The sequence below is a fragment of the Neopsephotus bourkii genome, unplaced genomic scaffold, assembly GCF_033783945.1.
Source record: "Neopsephotus bourkii isolate Nb327-2 ecotype Australia unplaced genomic scaffold, CSIRO-AGI_Nbou_v1 NB_678, whole genome shotgun sequence".
In the NCBI taxonomy this organism is placed as follows: Eukaryota; Metazoa; Chordata; class Aves; order Psittaciformes; family Psittacidae; genus Neopsephotus; species Neopsephotus bourkii.
The window spans coordinates 581,178-601,863 of record NW_026901177.1 but is presented as its reverse complement, the minus strand read 5'-3'; the positions used below and the strand labels follow the sequence as shown (position 1 = coordinate 601,863).

General features: G+C 39.7%; 1 protein-coding gene across 10 annotated transcripts in view; it reads right to left on the bottom strand.

Annotated features, from left to right (window-relative positions):
- MCF2L2 (MCF.2 cell line derived transforming sequence-like 2) overlaps positions 1-20,686 on the bottom strand; it is a 183,440-nt gene that overhangs the window by 14,294 nt on the left and 148,460 nt on the right. For all 10 annotated transcript variants that reach the window (XM_061353481.1, XM_061353487.1, XM_061353482.1 and 7 more), the window contains exons 21-26: positions 17,020-17,145; positions 12,114-12,335; positions 10,747-10,839; positions 10,237-10,315; positions 6,979-7,051; positions 3,744-3,853 (exon numbers count right to left, since the gene is read on the bottom strand). In XM_061353481.1, the coding sequence (XP_061209465.1) occupies positions 3,744-3,853; positions 6,979-7,051; positions 10,237-10,315; positions 10,747-10,839; positions 12,114-12,335; positions 17,020-17,145 (703 nt within the window). The remainder of the gene's footprint in view (positions 1-3,743; positions 3,854-6,978; positions 7,052-10,236; positions 10,316-10,746; positions 10,840-12,113; positions 12,336-17,019; positions 17,146-20,686) is intronic.

Genomic DNA, 20,686 nt, shown 5'->3' with positions numbered 1-20,686 from the left:
GTTTGGCTCACTGAGTTTTAATGGAGAACAACAACAAAAAGCAAAACCAAATAAAAATAGGTGAAGGGATGTAGCTCTCATCAAAGGAAAATACAGCTTAGCAGCAAGCTCATTAAAAAGGATCTAGTGTGGTTTAGCATGAAAACATCGGTTGGAACAGCAAGGTTGCAGGGAGAAATAAGAAATGAATCCTTACAGTGCATGTACAGACATCAAGTGTTACAAGCAGTCCTACTTTTGCTATCCAGTACCAGCACTGAAGAGTCTCCCATTATCAGCTCTATGGCTGATATGCTCTCAGCCTTACCTGCTGAAGTCTTTCTAACAGCCTCCAAAACTGGCATATAGTCATGCATCTGCTTTCATGATTTGCTAGGATATAAGGATTGCCATGCCAGCAAAGCTTACATGCCAGGCTCACACATGGATAAGCCAGCCATGCTGCCTGACAGTTGCCTTTATAGAGGGAAGTCACAGATGGATCTAGGTCCTGAGACTCTGAGTTTGAAAGATGCTCAGTTACTCACACTGCAGGAAACAGGTGGACCTAGATCAACCACCCATATCGATGCATTCCTGCCAAATTCTGCATCTGCCCCTTTCTTTGTATGGGCAGGTAACACACAGAAGATATACGGCAAAGGAGCAGGAAAAAAGCTGTGTTTTGGCTGCCTGGTTCTGTGCCTTAGGTTTTTCTTCCCCTTTATTTCATACACAGCCAAGTGAAAATCATCAGAGGGACAAATAAATACCAGAAGTACAAAGGGAATATGAAGAAACAGTGAATCCACCCTGAGAGACAAGCAACAGACAGACAAGTTGTGCTTCCAAAGGAAAGCTCATCCCATCACTTCCTGATTTGCAACCAAGATAATCCAGGAGTTGAGATGCCTGCATGCTTAGGTGGGTGTGAGGTGAACAGATTTTTAATAATACAGAAGCATTGTTTTGGTGGGGTTCAGCTCCTCCTACCCACTGGCCTGACACCAGCTTTGGACCAGGCAGGTGCACCTGGTGAGGAACCACTGTTAAGCAGTGGTTTCAGCAGTGGAGCACGGGGAAGCATTTGGCTTTCAGACTGCATGTGTAGGCCTAAAAGCCATTCCCTGCCATGTCTGTTCCCACTGTGAGGCAATTTTGTAAGGATACTGTAGCTTTTAAATAATCCAAAAACTGGTGTATAAAATACGTTTACTTTCTGCTTACATACAGCAAGAAAATCCATAGTACTTCATTATCAGAGTCATGAAGCGAGTACAACAGCACATATGTGGAGGGCGTGGGTTTGTATGTTAGCTCTTCAGCTATGCCATTATATCATTTCACTGAAAGACCCCTTAGGATTTCATAAGCCCCAACAGCTTCTCAGCACCAGCAAATCATTAGACACTGGTCTCTAAAGACATGTTGTCTCCACCTGAGTTATTTCAAGTCTTATCCTTCATTCTGTAGCATACCAAATAACCCTGGAAACCATTTCCAAACACAATAAGGACTAGGCCCTTATGGGAAACTGGTTGAAAATGAGCTTGCAATGGGTACTTGTGACAAAGAAGACCAACAGCATCCTGGGCTGAGTTAGGCAGAGCCTCACCAGCAGGACCAGGAAGATGATACCGAGACACCTGGAGTGCTGTGTCCTGGCCTGATCTACCCAGGACAAGAGAGACGTGGAGATATGTAAATGAATCCAGTGAAAGGCCATGAAGATGATCAAAGGATTGCAGTAGCTGACATGAATAAAGAGTGAGAGAGCTGGGATTGTTCACCTTGGAGAAGAAAAGGCTCAGAGGGATCTTATCAAGTAAAGAAGATGAAGCCAGACACTTCTCAGTGGAGCCCAGTGATAGAATGAGGGAGGCAATGGGCATAAACTGAAATATGGAAAATTCCATTAAAAAAACATGAAAAACACTTTTTTACTGCGAAGGTAGTTAAAGCCTGGGATGACATCCCCAACACAACTGTGGAGTCATCATCCTTGGAGCTATTCAGAACCCAACTGGACACGACCTTAAGCAACTTGCTCCAGCTTTCAGCAGAGTAGTTAGGCTAGGTGGTCTCCAGTGGTTCCTGCAGGACTTGGCTCCCCTACAGCTTCAAGTCAGTGAATCTACCAATCAGGTCCACATGAAACTGTTTTATATGTAGATAAATCAATCACAGGCAGTTATCCATAAAAATAATGAGACCGAAATAGCTTGCCTATAGTGTCCTCCCCCTCCGTACCATAGAAAACAGTATTTTAAAATTACCTGTTCACATTAACTACATAGATATAGCGAGTATTACAGTCAGTAGGTGGCACAAGAGAGACAGTTTTGGCCGAGCACCCAACCGCGCTGCCTGTGTACTGCGGGTTAGCACAGCCATGCCCTCCCCGTAAGTCTGCAGCAGGATTCTCTACACCTTTGAAAGTAGGACCTAAGACTCCAGAGTCCCAGCTAGAGGTGCCTCAAAGGACACAAAAGGTCTCAGTGGGACATCGAGAGTTGGATAGCTTCCCGCCGGCTCTCTGCGCAGTGTGTTTTACAGCCCAGCATGCACAGGCACACCCTGAATCACAAAACGAGAGGTAACACACTGCTCGGCACTGCAGGAGCAGCCACATACCAGAGGATGAGGAGGCTCTCTGCTGAGCTACCAGAATTACAGCGAGAGCCCTGAGGAACTGGTCATGGGAAAGCAGAAGACAGAAGAATGATAATCAGCACTGGGTGACCCCAGTTCTCACACTGGACCAGTTAAAAAACATTAATAATTTTCCTGGATATTTTTGAAAAGAGGGCTTATGAATTTCAAATGAAAGACTACTTCTCAGCTTGCTTAATTAAAAAAAAAAAGTTTATATTTATATTTATAAAAAATACTGAAATAATACTGAAAAAATACTGAAATAAATACTGAAAAAATACTGAACCAGGTTTTTAACATTGGATTTTTTTAATGAAGAATCCTTAACTTTCTCCCCAGAATGAAAACATTGCAATGAAAAATCATTTGGTAAATAACCTACTTTTCAAAAGAAAAAGTATTCAACTTTTTTTTTTTTTTTTTTTTTTTTTATCTCTATTTATACAGGGGCCTGCTGATACTTCAAGCCTGATTTGGACATTAATCTCTTCAGGCCTCACAATTTTCTTTTTTTTTATTATAAAAGCCTTTGTTCTAATGTTTCAAAATACTACCTAAAAAAGAAACTGCTGCTGAAATATGTTCTGTTCCTGCTGCTACCAGATGGGATCCAGTTTCTTTTTAGTGTTCATTTTAACCTACACTGTATAAAATGTATCTTATTTTACTCATGCCCTCAAATAATGGAGGGACCTTCTGTGACCACATGTACATTTATTTACTATACACTAGAGGGGAACCTATACACAGGAGGCAAAAAATAATAGTAAAGCCCATAGAGTCTTAAATATGACTAGAAACTAACTTAGCCAGAATATAGAAGGTTAAAATATGCCTGCTATTTGGACCCCAAATTTTGTTTTTTTTAAATCACAGGGTGTATAAAGACCACTATAATGCATCAAAACTCACATTTAAAAAATCCTGACCTGGTGTTTGGGAAGTTTCGTGGCACAGTCACTCAGCTTTATAGCACTGCTGTGGTTTCTTTTTGACGTTGCGTTTAAATTACACACTTTTAAAGTATCCTCATAAAACTTCAGAAATGAGTGTGCAAAAATAAATATATTACCCAGCGGAAGCAAAAAGCTCTGTCTCAGAACTCCTACCTCTCTTTTGTCTTGCGCTGGGACTGGAATTCCTGTTTTTATTGTTAGATGCTTCCACGTTTGATGTCTCAGATTTGTTTTCGTATATACTTGATGACTTCCTGCTATACCTTTGGACAAATGAAATACAAAAATAGTTAAATCCTGCTTAATACCTGATGGAGCACTGAGCAGTAAGTATTCTTTTTTACCCTCAGATATGGAAGCCAAAGGAATAAAGGGCAGGTTTTAAAATTCTGTGTGCTATATAAATCTGTATCTGTGCAGGCATGTATGATGGGAAAAGCCATTCTCACCCTTGCCTCCTTGACATACCATACAATAACGGATGTGTTTAGCCAGAGTTGAGAAGGAAAAAATGGAGGAACAAGCTGATTCTCTGCAGAAGCCTTTTCTGTAAGTCCAATAGATGTGGACAGAAGGAGTGGGAACCAGGTTAGAAAAGTGGACCCCAGTTTTCCATTCCTTGCAGAAGTGTATTTGACTCCAGGAGAAAAATGGGTACCAGATGGCATGTAGATGTCATACCATGTGTAGAGGAACATAGAGATTCCAGTGGCTCCAGGATCTTCCAGCTGCTGTTTCTTCTCTTCTTCAAAAACACAAATCCAAGCAGGATGTCTCTGTCTATAGCTGAACCACAGATGAGGGCATGCATCTTGCCAGATTCGCACAAGTACTGGCCTTGTAATCCTTAATGAAATTGTTTCCCACCCCAGGTTTGTACCACATTCAAGCTGAAAGGTTTTCTCATGGTTCTTATCTTTATTGTTTTGCAAATGTCTGGTGGTTTAGTCTGGGTGTTTGACTGTTATCTTTGGCAGACTGCTCTACAATTTCATTCTACCTACACACTCCAAATATTCTTTCCTAAAATGCTAGTTATTAACATATCAACAATTACATAGTGTTTAGAATTAACATATGCACCGTCGTACTTAACATTCATATGGTTTGTTGTGAGGGAAGGTCAAAAATATCATTAAAAACTTTAAAACATTTGGAATACTAGAGATCTGTGAATACCTTTTATAAATACAGACAGCCTGGGACTCATCACTTTTTGTTTGAACCTCCTGTACTAAATCAAAATATGATTCTGCAGCCTGATGTCAGGTATAAAATAGGGCTCAAAATAAATATGGGAACAAATCCAAAGCACACTTATATTTCCTTATTCTTTTTTCTCTGTTCCTTCCCAGCTAGGCTGAGATAACGGTGAAACATGCAGCTGCCAGAGTTAAAGATTTACAGCTGTGAGAAAGACACCAAGAAAACACACCAGCTTTTCTGAAACAGCATCTGTAGTAAACCCAAGTATTAGTTATATATCATGTGCACAGGATATTTTTACATGGATGTATGACTGAATCGGTCACTTCCAATAAAGCAGATAATGAAACAGTTAGAACATATGTTTAACTAGATTAGAAAATAATACAAAGGGTTCATTTAGTTATCACTGAAATACAGCAGCCATCCCTTGAAATACAGCAACAATAAATACCACATGACATCTCATTTTGGGATTAAAATGAACCTCTGGGGAAGAATTTACAGAGGGAATTTTAACAGATTGAACAGGACTCAGAGACATTCAATAACCACCTGTATGTATTAAGGGCACTGCCTCAAAGTGTCCCTTTGCCAACAGCTCAGCTCCGATCATGAGTCAGCCCAGTCCTACTTATCTCATGGAAATACAGCTCTCAGTGCTGCGGTGGCATGTAAACAAGGGGTAGTCTTTTTCACTGAACAAATGACAAAGGGAAGGGAGAGCATCCTGAAACCAGATTTCTCCAATGTTACAGTACAGGTTTGATGAGTCTTAATTTATAATATATTATAATAAATTATAAAAAATAATTCTTAATAAGTAGAGTCACTGTTACGCATGACCAACCCAAAAGAGGGTGTCTACTGGTTAGGTAAAATCTCAATAACTAATTAGCCTCCAACCACTGGCTGAGCACAGATGATGCTGGTTGCTAGTACTGTCTACCGCTGGCTTACTTGTAGCACCTTTCGCAACTGGGGGTGCTTAGTCATGTCAGTCATAAACACAGACTGTGAACACATGGGTGGCTATAACAAGTCTAGCTTCTTCCTTCCTCTCCTTGCCCCCACCCAGCATCCTAAAACAGGCTGCAGAAGGAGCTCCACAGTCCAAGGAATTCTGGATCACTCCAGAATTCACAGGTGGCAAAGCCACCTTGTGCTGCAATTCCTCAGTCCTTGCTTCTCTCTGAGACACACATTACAGAGGATCAAGATGGCCTTTGCTCACAGCAGCCAACAGGACACCATGAACTTTGTGCTATTCATGAAAGCCTAGAACATTGTTCTTTCATGAAAACTTATGATACTCTTTCTGTCCCTATAATAACCCAATATTTTGAGGAGATGCATCTAACCTCTTCTTTGGGACAGTTGGCAGAGTGAGGATAACAAAAGTTTCATTTTTCCTTTGGTTTAACCCACTCTAGGACAAACAGCTAATCACATGGCTTTTCTTCCTGGTGTTAATTAATTTTCTGTTGACATATTTTGTCTATAATTTATGCTCTGAAATTTTTCACTTCAATAGTCTTACAAGAGGGATATACATCTGGATTGATTTCAAATATTTTTGTGATTGCATTTCATATTTTACTGGAATAAGTTTCTTCTATCCCCGAGGTAGTTTTGCTGAAAGATTTTTCATGCTTAAACCTTTTCAGCTTAAAACTTAAAAAAAGCAAATGTAACCAAGCTTATAGAAAATATGGTGCAGGATTAGCAGCACTGCATCTGTTTAAAATTTCTTGCACTGAGTTGTCTAGCTGTCAAAGGCTGGCTTTTTTACTTGGGATCTCTTGGTGGGGCTGATCCTGATAAAATTCTACAATGATATCCCATACCAACTTACATTAAACTTGCCCAGCAACTGGGTCATTACAAAAATTTCCTGACAGCTCTTGGAAATGTTCCAATATATTTTGTCTAAACTCGTTAATCTGGAGGTGGGATTTTTTGCAAAACCAAATGATAATGTTTGAAATTAATTCTGCATTGTGATTTTATTTTCTTCATGAGCAGAATGGTTATCTGTATTTACATGTGTTTAAAGAATTTGAAGATAAACTAGTAAGTCCTATCCAGAAAGCTAAGCATAGAAAACTGAGAATTTAGGGGCTGCAAAACCACAAAGGCAAGACAAATCTTGGTCCTGATATGCCATAATAGCTGTGGTTACCTGCTTGCATTGGAGGAATCCATTGGTGCATGGTATACACTCTCAGTGATTCTTTGGTGCAGTTGACTTGCTTCTGTTAAAGAAAAAGTAGAAAGATATTGCTCCAATTTATGTAAGTTGCTTCCTTGTTTGCATAGAAGGTCAAGAGAGAGAGAGAAATAGGAGAGATTTTGACTGCTGCTGCAATAAAAACAGAATACTTGAATAGAAAGGCATATGGTGATCTTAAAGGCTGAAAATGTAGCTCACCCAAACAGCTCTTCTACCCATGGTTTTAAGTGCAGAAGAGGTTTCTTCCTCTACCACCTTCTCTTCCTAGCTCATGCACACTATGAATCCAGAGAATGAACATATTGGCATTTTCCTCAGAATGCAATACATGTTTTGTACAGCTTTTTCTGGCCTTAGTAACAGATGTACGTCAGTCCTTTTACACATGCAGACTTCAGTAGAATATATCCCCATCCCTCTGATGAATGCTTTTGCGCAGCATCTTGAACAAACAGCAATAATAAAATGTTGCTCAGATGCCACCTGTTCACTCTTTTGGCACAGATTCAAGGTAGCAATAGACTCATTTTTCTGGTAAATGCTGAGCAGAGAAAGATGGTCAGAAAGATGCTGACAACCTGGCTTTCAGGGACAGAAGAATCTGACACTGAGAAGTGAGGAAGCAATGGAAGGGGCTGCTTTAAGCTCTAAGATTGAAGGGCTATTTCACTTTGAAAGAAGATAAAGCTCCTGTCAATGAAAGGAGAACAAAGGGCCAGAGGCAGTACTGAAAGATTAAACTTAACAAAGTCTTTTGTGGGTGGGAATGCTGGGAGAAAGAAGCACTCGGGGTGGGGAGTCAGAAGTAGCTTTGTTCCTGGTTTTGGCAACAGATTCACAGCCTTTCACAAATCACTTAAATTGCATTAATAATTCCTTTGCCTGCGAGGGACAATTAATGCTCTTTGAGACTGGGGAATCAAGGTGTTATCCAAAGCCTTGTTAGCCTTTCATGCCCACTGCAGTATATGACAGGGGGTGTATATATACTAAGTATTTGGACAGTAATGTTCTATATGTTAAACTATTTATCACATACCTTTGGCCACCTTCTTTGCTCTTTACTCACTACAGCTGGTTCCTTCCAGCATTCCAACTCCCTCTGCAACTCCTAACAACAGTCATTAAAAATATCCCAGACAAACAAATGTGTCCCACTTCCTTCTCTCATTACAATGCACAGCTGGAGAAACATCAAGTCTTCAATGAAGCATGAATTAAGGCCTCTTCTTTCATGAGTCAGTGGAAATAGAAACAACTGTTTAAAAACACAGGACAGAGCATTTGCTTCCTGTCATCGGTATTGTAATAAGGGCTTTGATTGATGCGATCATTTGGGAAAAGGCAGTGGGAAGAGCTGCAATAACATATAAGATGCTATTTTGCTCTCTGACTGCTGTTAAGCTGGATTCACAATGAAGGAAAACTTGACTTTATTCATAGAGTAGGATGAATGTAATCTTTGAATTTTCTCAAGATCAGACTGGATAAAGTCTTGAGTAAACCAGGTTTGACAATTAACTGACTGTGTTGAGCAGGACGCTGGACTTGGATGTCCTGAGGTCCCTTGAAATCTGAAATATTCTGTGATCCTATGATCTTAAGGCAAAACAATAAAAAATATAAAAATATAAATGTTTTCAAAACCTTTCAGTCTTGATTCCTGCATAGCTTTCTCTATGCAAAGAAAATGCATAGTAACTCTAGCATACAGGTCTTGTATGCTACAGAGATTTCAGAAATGCTCACCTGGGTGACATACAAGCTTCATTTTCTTTGTCTAGAAACACACATGGAGTATTAGCACTTTATCCTGTTACATATATACATTTTCTCCATAAGCTATTATTCTCTTTGGTGGTATTCTACATAAAGCCAGCTTTTATGCTTCAGAAGTAAATATTAGAAACCGTATCAGAAAGTCCCCAGATGGAGTCCTGGAAATGCACTGATAAGAATCTTGAATTCTTTCCTCAGCAGTTCCTGCTGAACTGACCACACTGAGATTCAGAATAAAAAGGAGAAAGGATGAAGACAAGAATAGTAACAAAAGACCTGAGTAGTAAGCATCGTAAAAGGTGTATTGTTATTGGTTGGATTAAATTGCTGAGGCTAATGTTCATAGTTGTTTCCCTCCTGTTAAGGACCTTATAAGAACTCATTGTCTTTCTGAAACAGACAATTAAAATAAAGGTGACCTCTAAAGTTAAAGTACAGGCACAGGTTTCCACCTAGCACAAAGTCTGCTTAGAAATCTGTAGGTTGTGGGCAGTGAGGCCTTGCTGGCATTGCTTTAACGAGAGGCATATGTATGAGAGAAGAAGGATATGACAGGTCAGGTGAGAAGCAATGCCAGGGCCCAGGGAAAGTCCTTATTGAATACAGCTATGGTATTTTTGTCCTAAGAAAGCCTGAAAATTACTTTTAGGACACTGTACATTTTACTTGTAAACAGAATAGTATCTCAGATAGCTTTCACCAATATGTTCTCTTACTATCTGGAATAACCTAACTGAATTTTGTGTGTCTTGAGTTCAATACCTTAAAAAAAAAAAAAAAAAAAAGAAGAAAAGAAAAAAAGAGGTGTCATTATTTTAGGTACTTATGAGGCTTCAATCACTTGTGTTGTGCACATCACAAATCACCTTAATAGTGACATCTCTATGAGAGAGATGTTAATCACGTTTTACTGGGAGGTCACCTAGACAAAAAGATGGGATAACTGACTGACACTTAAAACACAAGTGGGTAACTAGATCTGGAGTAAAAACACCCAACAAAGCAAAACAAAAAATGGGATAGAGAAGAACAGTTGCTGTGTCTGGCCATGTATGTAGAATGAGATCTTTTGTGTCAGGTCTTATGAGAAGGCACAGAGTGAATACTGGGACCTCATCTCATATGCTGATGTAAATGGATGTTTCTAGGGCTGCAAATTGAGAGGAAGAACAGAGGAACATCATGTTCCTCAAACTAACTGTGAATGGAATTATGATTTATGCCATTTCTGAAGTTCTAAGACATTTTCTTTGCTCAGGACAAGAGTTTCAATGCCAGTAATGCTGCAACCACCCAACTGATCCTCACATAGAAGATCTGATTTTCCTGGTGATATTGGACAGCACAGTAACTTATTCCAGCTCCATATTGCCAAACACAGCTACAGAAGGAAGGCAACACTGCCAAATCTCACTCTCTGTGTCCTACCTCTACATGCTTCCAGTTGTCCTGTCAGGACTTTGCGAATCTCTGAAATCCAGGTGTTTTTCAGCTCAACAGAAGATGCCTGAGAACACAAGAGGAAAAGGCAAAGCAGATCTAGTTAAAGCATGCTGCTAATCACTCGGCTGCCCTGAACTACATTTGCTCTCAATTTTCACAAGGAATGGAACACTGTGCCCAGCTTTGAGCAAAGCAGAAGACACTCTACAAGAAGGAAGACTTACCATGAATCTAAAATCCTGTCCTTGCTTTTCTGTCTAGTGTTCCAAGTAACTTTCCACTTTTTGTTTCTTTTTCTACCCCAAATCACAACCATTTTCACAATTTAAAAATTAGATAAATGGATCATTTCAGTGTCAACACAACAATGAGGCTTTCAACGGCTATTGTTTCTTGAGTGTACAGTACAGTGAAAGTCATGAAATTGAAAACTTTCTTAAAAACAGTTCAACCGAAAGTAAGTATAGTCCTTGGATGAAAAAGGATTGTTGTTACCTGAATTATGTAGACTTCTTCTCTGCCATTATACCAGATCTCAAACTTCTTATTATCCCCTTTTACATTTTCTGTAATGCCCACCGTGCTCATCTGTTTCAAAATAGTAAAGAAGCAGCTGGAATCTGGAAAATGTCAATAGTCTTTAAACTCTTTATTCTCTGAGAAGCATTTTTAAAAGGCTACATTCACTTCTGCACTTTAGGGAGTCATTAGAAGTAAAATTCAGACCATGTTATTTCTCAACATCTAATTTATCAACCATGTTTTTCATTGGTTTAGGTGAAAAAATTAAGTGCTCAGAAGTAACACAAGATCATGACTTTATCCTCTTTGCTTTGCTTTTCTTGAACTGTGGGTCAGTTTTCAATCTTATCCTGGCTTCTGTCCACCTATGCTACAGTGACCTGCTGAGGTGGGAGAGGACAAGGGATGGAACAGGGCTTTGTGAGACTCATCTGCAAATCCAGACAACACAAAAAACTCAGTGTCGTTTCAGGAAAACTGAAAAAAGAGGGGAGCAAGCAGCTAAGTGCCTAACTAGGCAAGATGAACAAGGAACTGAAGAAAATAATTCTAGATTTCTTAAGCAATAGACTTAACCACAATTTTGAAATCTAGCTGCTATTATACTTATCAGCTTCCCATCTTCTTCCTAATTTGTTCATCCCCTTTGTTCTGATTTGCCTCAGCATTGGATGTGAAGATTTAAATAGCTTTGATTATGTCATAATTCCTGCTATCTCCTCAGAAAGATTTCAAATATTAATATGAATTTGTTTGCTCCTTGAACCAGGTTCTATTACAATTTCTGTCTGGTTATCCTGTAATAGGCCTGCAGCATTACACTCATGTTAGTTGTCTGAAGTCACAAGTGTCACACCAATGTGCTTAAAGAGAAAATTTGGCCTTCTTGTGAATCCCATCTTAACAGAAGATGTCCTGATTCATACCTAGAAATGTCACTCTTGCAAATAAAAGGGCAATTCTACTGCACTGTGATTCACCCATAGCTATTTTTGTCACAGAATGTATCTGTTCAACTGATATCAATAGTAAAACTTGCAATGAACTTGGAGGATGCTAATAGGAAGAACAATGAGAGATGCAGGTCCCTTGCTTCTCTTTATGGGACACTGGGAAAGATGCCCATTTGTATCAAATTGCAAAACCAAGCTTCAAGTTTGGAGTTGCAGGACATATGACTGTGTTTTTCTTCAAATCAAAACTAAATGGGAGCTTTCATTTACTCAGGAGTGTAAGGTAGCTCTAGATGTATACCTTCTTCAGTTTCCAGAAGGAAACATCCCTGTGTTGTGAGCACACCAGATTTATTTTTCTCCCCCGCCCATTACCACATTTATTACCTTTAACGAATTTTTGAAGCTGTATGAAGCTGTCTTCTCATGACCATCTGTGTTCTCCTCCCGTTTCTTGCAGAAAAGTAGCATCTTTGTATAGAGGAAGAGGTGTCTCTGCATTGGTTTGAATCTAGCCAAGTCCTTCACCTTGTTGTGTCCCTTCTTGTGGTCAGTCCACACATTGAAGGAGCCTTGCATCAACAGTTTGCCAAGCTCACTAACATCACCCTAGCAAGCAAGGAAAAGAGACAGCCTGTATCACATTTAAACTAGGGCAATCCCAGGCACAGTTTTCCTCCAGTGGTGTTTAAGCTTCCAGTCAGAAATGTACTTTGGCATTCCAAGTGTTGGATAGTGGACATGTTACAGCTGAAATCCCAGCTGCTTGTCTCCTTGCTAAATCTGTGTGGTTTCTTCAAATAACCACTAACTTATTGCTTTCCATGTCCATAATTCCTCACTCATAATTACAGCCTAAGGTCTGTCTCAGGACCTATTTGGGTCTGACACACAGGCTGTCCCATCTGATCACCTCAGAGGAAGCACCTTATGGCAAGAACTGAGTTTCAAGACTCCTGAACCCAAGACAGTATGAAGGCACAGTGCAGTCCAGATATTCAAGCAATGGGCTTGGATCTGAAAGATCTTATTTCACCTTTTGCTATGCTATGAACTGCTTTTATTCCTGTGCAAAACCTTGGAAGATAGACGCTTAGATGTCTAAGGACAGATCGGAGCCTAGAGGTAAGTAGGTGTGAAATTCCCTCCTATTTCTTTAAAAGCTTTGTCAAGAATTTCTCAGCTCACCATCTGCAAACTATGCAATGCTGTACAGCCTTGTGCAAATAGGGAGTAAATGTACCAAGAAGCCATAAAAGCACCTGAAGGAGAGTGAAATTAAGCCCTTGTCTGAGGACCGCTGATGAGTAAATACTTCAACTGATATAAATATTTGGCTCAGATGCCACAAGCACAGACTTTTCTAGCATGGTTCGATACTAAAGAGTGTAGCAATGTGTGAATAGAAGGCATGGCAACATCCTTATGGCAATGGGCTTCATCAAATAATGACAAATGTGATTATCCTAGCAAGTTTTTCTAGGAATGCTTTGTATAGGAAGTTGACAGAATAAATTCAGTGCCTTATTAAAACACTTATTTTTAACATTTTTATGTTCTGTCGATTATAAGGTGAAGATTTTGGCTCCAAGTGGGAATGCCTGATTTCTTAAACTAAGGATTGCAACCCATTCTTCCTCTTGCTCCCATCCTGTAACAGATCATACTGCAAAACCAGGGTTTGATTAGATACTTTTCCACTCTGTATCAGGGTATTGTTAGACTCTCAAAAGCATTCAAAACAGCTCAGTAATTTCTATAACAGTCTCTCATCTGTAACAAAGAAATAAGAAAAAAAAAAAAGAGTTGGATATTTTGATTTGTGCACGCAGGGCTCTGTGTATGCAGGTGTAATCTGCAAGCCTCTGAAAAGCATATTGGAAAGATGTAAAGCTAAATGAAAAAAAAAAAAACAACAACTAACAAGCATATTTTTGACATAGTTCTAACAAGGGTGAGAAGCTCCTTTCACTTTAAGCACTGCTCAATATAGCACTGAGTACCAGAAGCTCAGTTCAACTCTTGCGATAGGTCCATGTCTTCAATCTTGGATCTAGGACTGGGACTACAGTAAGTGAAGTGGGAAGCTACCACTGCAGAGTGAGAGAAGATGGGCAGGGATGGCAGTCTGCAGCAATCCCACAAAAGACTTTGAATATCAGCCCACAAGCCTTGGACCCTCTCTTCAGTGTGGGCTTCAATCAGAGAAGGGTACACTGTTTCTGGTAACTTGTACAAGTGGACAGCAATATTTTGTCCTAAATTAAGTTTATTTAAAATCAAGAATTTGATCACTATCTCAAATATAATTATTCCCTGTTAGAACAACACACTGTATCTCATGTTTGTAAAAGATGAGAGATACATATGAACGGCTTGAGTGCTGCATAACTCATAAACAAACTACCCAGACCAGACTGTATACAAAGGTTAGGATCATAGGAAACACCTTTAAAACTGCTGCTCTTTAAGCTTTACTCTACTTTTTTGTGGTTTTGTCAAAAAATAAAATAAAATCTAAAACCCAACCAACCAACCCCAAATTGCAATTTCTTACATGAGAGGTCAGCTCAAGTCTGCATGTGCACAGCTCCAAGAAGCAGAATGTCCTATGCAATTAGGAGCACTCATCTGCTGCCACAAAACCTGCTTTTCTGCTGGCATAATATCCTTCTCTGAAAGGTGTTCTAGGCAAGTATTTCTATCGTGCCTGTGTGGGAAAGACTCCACAAAATGGGGTGTGGTTTCATGAGCTGTGGGAGGTGTTTATCTGGCATCACAGCTGAGCTTCTGGGACAGATGGAACAGGGAGAATAAATTATTGGGTTCATCCTCTTTCACACTTTCACCCCATTTAATATTGTGTAACAAACTACCTCAGGAATGCTGTCAGCATTGGGCTACACAAGCCATGTTCCATTTAGTCATGTTTTTCAGTTCAGCTAACAAAGCAGAGGCAAAAATCTAATCCTTGGAGCTACTATCTGGCATTTTGTAGAAAACTGATGAATTTAAAGTAGATGCTAGAAAGCTTCTACTTTTGTATTTGCCAGGGACAGAAATGTTCTATCAAAGTACAAGATTAATCTGAGAGTTGAAAGTAAGGAATGGGCAAACACAAGTGAAAACACAGTTAATTTTAAAAAGGGAAAAAAGGCAGATCTGAGGAAGTACACACCAGTCATGAAGCAGATCCTCTTGGAAACTACGCTAAGACACAATGAAAATAAGGATGTGATTGGCAACAGCTAACATGGCTTCACTAAGGGCAAATTGTGCCTGGAAAATTTGGTGGCCTTATATGATGGGGGCACAGCACTGATGGATAAGGGAAGCATGACTGATGTCATCTACCTGGATTTCTGAAAGGCAGCTGACACTGGCCCACATAACTATCCTTATCTCTAAACTGGAGAGGCATGGGTTTGATGGGTGGACCATTCAGTGGATAAGGAACTGGCTGAATGGTTGCACTCAAAGAGTTGCAGTCAACAGCTCAATGTCCAAGTGGAGACCAGTGACAACTAGCATTCCTCAGGACTCAGTATTGGGACCAGCCCTATTTAACATCTTTGTCAACAACACAGACAGTGGGATTGAGTGCACCAATAGCAAGTCTGCTGGTGACACCAAGCTGTGTAGTGCAGTTGACACACTGGAGGGAAGGGATGCCATTCAGAGGGACCTTTACCGGATGGAGAGATGGGCCCATGTGAACCTTATGAAGTTCAGCAAGGCCAAGTGCAGGGTCTGCACCTGGGGCAGGGCAATCTCAAGCACAAATACAGGCTGGGTGGAGACTGGATTGAGAGCAGCCCTGGGGAGAAGGACTTGGGAGTGTTGATTGATAAGAAGCTAAACATGAGGTGGCAGTGTGCACTCACAGCCCAGAAATGCTGGGCTGCATCAAAAGGAGTGTGACCAGCAGGTTGACGGAGGTGATTCTCCCTCGCTGCTTGACCTCTCTTACTCTTGTAAGACCCCACCTCGAATACTGTGCTCAGCTCTGGGACCCCCAACATAAGAAGGACATGGAGCTGTTGGAGAGAGTCCAGATGAGGGCCATGGAGATGATCAGAGAGCTGGAGCACCTCTCCTATGGAGACAGGCTGAAAGAATTGGGCTTGTTCAGCCTGGAGAAGGTTCCAGGGAGACATTAGAGCAGCCTTCCAGTACCTAAACGAGGCCCACAAAAAAGCTGGAGAGGGACTTTTTACAAGGGCATGTAGTGAACTGAGAGAGGGTAGATTTAGATTAGATATTAGGAAAATCTCTTCACAGTAACAGGGGTGAAGCACTGGCACAGATTGTCCAGAGAAGTTGTGGCTGACCTCACACCTCGAAATATTCAACACCAGGTTGGCTGGGGCTTTGAGCAAGCTAGCGTACTGGAAAGTGTTCCCGCTTGTGGCAAGGGGGTTGGAACTAGGTGATCTTTTAAGGTCCCTTCCAAGCCCAACTATTCTATGATTGTGTCAAGCCAGTCTATCCTGTAAAAAAAACCAAAACCAAACAGAATAATTCCTCCCACTCAGTCAGTATAGACCCCAGCACTTTCTCAGGAAGTCACATGCTGAACAAAATACTGTTTTTCTGGTGTACAGACTAAGCCTTGTTACTCTAATCTAAAAATTCTTTGACCCCAGCTTTTCAGTACATTGTTTCTCCTTGACATTTTCACCCTGCAGCTGTCTCAGAATGGGCAGCCACATCACCCTCAGGCCTGATTTCACCAGGCATGCTTCCACTTCCACTTCTCACTTAAGGGCTCATTTCATATAGGCAACAGTAGTTGTTGAAAGTCATATGACTTCAACGGAGCTTCAGTAGAGAGGTATATAAATTTGTGGGCCTTTGATTTATACTGTGGTTGCTATATCGTGTTTCAGATAATGAGTTTGGCAGTCACTGGGATGGATTCTATTACTCAGTTTAAATGGAAGACAAAATTTTCATCCCTAAGTACAAAAGATTTGGAAACACTTGAGTTGCATAGGGGTCTCAAAGTTCCAGCAAATTTCTTAAGTTATGTCTGTCACACTTGTTACCTCTCACCTACAAATGAGTTTTGGGTGTTATTACTCAAAAGGGCTGCATTTGTCCCACTTCCTCACCACATTCCCACCCCCACCTCCATATGATGGGTATGCTGACATGTATTTTTGGTCACTGAGTGGCATCCTTCAAGAACGTGGCACAGGCTCCTGCAAAGTGCACTAACCATGGCACAGCATGAACTGTAATGAGAGGAACATTGGATGGGTCAAGATCAGAGTAAAAGTAACAATAGTACCTCATATCCTGTGATTGCTATCTGGTGCATGGCATCATTTACTGATTTGATGATATCAAGCATCGTGGCTAGGGCTTCTTCCAATTCAGCAGTACCTTCTGAATTCTTGCTGCATTTCAACATTTCCTGATCAGAAAAAAACACCAAAACAACTTGAAAACTTCTTATATCAGATGCCACCATATGACAATCATCCCTTGAAATTTGTGTTGCCTAGACAAGTAGCAGAGCTATAGGAAAAACAAACAAACACCAAAAAATATCCAGGGCTTTCACTAGGATTGTCACTGAGGACATACATTTTGACCTTTCGGACATTTTCAAGTTTTACAGGCTCGTTTAAGATGAGACAAGACCGTTCTGACATATTTACAATGATTTTTTTTGACGTCACAGAATTACATCCAGGTTTTTTTTACTCCATATCCACTACAGAAGAAACTCAGTTATTTCAGGTGGTAAGGTTCACTATTTCCCTTTGCAGTTTGTTCCACACAGTACTTCTTACAGCTGTGAAAAATATCTATTAATTTCTAGTCTGAATTTGGTGTATTTGACATTCCACTAATCAGGTCTTAGTTAAGTTCTGTCAGATAAATAAATTCTGCATGGGAAGAAGTCACTTCTTTTGTAGATGCTTGTAGACTTATGGTCAAATCTCACAAGTCTCTCTTCCTACATTAAATGACACTTCTTTAGTCTATAAGACAGGTTTTTCAGCTGTTTTTGGGGGTTGGTTTTTGGTTTTGGTTGTTGTTTTTTTTTTAGGAGAAATAGGCCAGATTACTATAAATATTTCCCACCTCTTACTCTCTACCTCTACAGTCTACAGATTGACATCTGCAAATTTGAAAGCTTTTTTTGAGAGCTAGTAATTTTGAAGAGCAATGATGACCTCTAGCAAAAGCTCATCAAACATTATGTTATGCTTCAAATATGAGAAGTTATTCCATCTTCCAACTCTTGCACAAAGAACAAAAAACAAAATTCTGGACAAGTTCGGGAACACATACGCAAAGCAAAGAAAGAAACAAAACCTTTTGAGGGCTCAATTTCTGTAATCAATTCATGCACAGAGATCCTACTTAAAGTTCCAAATATTTAGGGCAAGCTACTCATATAGCCCAGGACAGTTCCTTATAAAGGTGACTTTTCTTATTGCTATATGTGTCTTTTGCTTGAGAAGTTCTTATCATAGCTCAGGATTTAATTATCTTCCTGGAATAAATACCTATGTCCTATGTAAATCCTGAAAGACACTAAAATCTTCATTTTAAATGAAATTATCTGCCTTGCCTCTTGCTCTTCTGCCTACAGAGGACCCTTGCTGATTCAGATACACATCATTTTTTCCCCACTCTATTGTATAGAAAGCTGTTACCACCACCAAGTATCCACTCAAGATCGGAATCAAACTCTGTGTCTTTGCTAAAAGCATCTAGGGAACAAAAGGTTAACAGGTATAAACCCACACGTTTTGTACAGTCTTTGGAAAACACGAGCCTCAAAGCATCTAGGAGATTCCAAGACTGCAACACAGAATTTGAAACCAAAGCTATCAGAATTCCTACCATTAAACAGAAATAGTAAGATGACTGAAACCAGAAGTAGTAAGATAACTAATCATATATAGTGACCTGTAATACTGATGCTTGGAACCTGCATCCATTATTCAGCTGAAATAATAAGTTTATTGGTTTTTAATGAGACAATAGTTCCATAATTCATAATCAAATAATCACTTTATTCATCATTATTTACTCATCTACCATTATTTACCATCTACCAGTGGAATGAAAGAAGTGTTTGGCTGGATACAGTTTTCAGTTCAGAAATGCAAGCCATGAATTCTTGTAATAATAGCAGCTCACCAAGAACTGTACAGAAAGTGAGTTTCATTTTGTTTCCTTATGCTGACTACAATGTAAACAGAAACCATACTCCAGAAATATACCTAGAAATGAATCAATACTCTAAGAACTTTAGTAATCTTTATTATAGTAAGAATGAGACCGCTTCATCAGGGAGGCCATTGACATGGTTTTCATTCAGGCATATTATTTTCTGACACATTTTGAGTTTGGAAATAATTTAATCCAAAAATTGAGGCACTTATGTTCCCATAAAATAGGACTGCAAAAAGGTAGTTCTTGCAAACCCCAAACTGCAGCAGTGTCTCCTCAAGTGCTGGGGGGACCAGGGCTTAGAAGGTAAAAGCATAATGCATTCCTGTAGCACCTGTTGCACAGTTTCTAGGATGAGGATGGATCCCTGCTCTCTGTATAGTGGGCATGCTGCTTTACAGTATTAGTTAAACTTATTGAAACCATAGTGTTGCAATAATCATGACTCAGAATTTGCTCATCACTCAAGTCACACAGCTTCTTAAGCACTTGTTTGTTACCATTTTCAGACTCCCATTTTCCTACACTTTTAAATGCTCCTGCTGCCAGGGAAAGAGTACACCGTCTTCACAGACTTCATAATTCCTGACAAAGTAAATGTCTGTGCCAGTGTGTTGTTGCTAAGTACAAAACTGGTCTGACAAGCCTCAACCCCAACAGTTGCAACCTGCTTTGCCTGAGAATTTTAACCCTTGATCTAATCTTGGTTTTATTTACAGTCGTATTTCAAATTAAAAGTAGAATGTGGTTTACTCTTGTTCTTCTAAAGACCTTGACATTTTCTCCCTTGTCACAGAGGAGTTTCAAGAAATGAGACAAATTTACTTCTGGATTACACTGATGCAAATCTACTGAAATCAATGAAGTTGCATCCTTGGTAACATCCTCTTTCAATATTTGGATTCTACAGTTTTGTGTAAAGTCAATAAACAGGTCACAGAAGTACTGCACAAGTGAATGGCTAGCCAGATCCTCACATGGCTTAAACTGACACAATTTGACCAGTGCCATGGCAGTTACTAGCTATTAGCAAATAAAATTGCAGCCTAATATTTTTACTGCAGATTTCATGCTAAATTTCATGACAGTACACAACACTACATTAAGTCCAGAGGCTTGAGAATTGCCTGTAATTCACCTTCATGACCTTCCCATAAGGAAATTCAACAAATATTATTTTGAAAAACTGAGGAAGACAGAAATTAAGCCACCATCTCCAAAAAATGTTATTGGTTTGAGACCACATTATTTCCTGTTGCCCAGTTCAAACCAAAATTTCAAGCATGGACCACTCACAGTTGCAACCAAATCAAGATGGAAGCTCACGTATTTATCCTGTGGAAAAGTTACAGGCTGTTTGTTCCTAGCTGGGTCTTTAAAACATAAGCATCAAGAGGGTAGGGCTTCTTCTGAAAGGTTTGGGCTACAATCATGGTAAAATATCAGGTTCAGAGAGATGAGTTTTGTTAAACATGGACAAATGTCAGAGACAGGATTTAATGCATCAGTTCCTGTTTTGAAACTGTAAAACCATATACTAATACAATAGAACCAAATTCAAAGACAAATAATAACTAAGTAAATGAAATACTATATAAAATATCTTGCTTTATGTATATATAGCAGTACATATATATATGGCAATACACTGCTATTGCTTAGGATGTAAGTACTGCTAAGTAACAGCAGTTCTTATTCTGAAACGGAAGTCCTTTCTTTGACTGTTACCATTTTACAACACAGCACTACCAAGTATTTGTTGA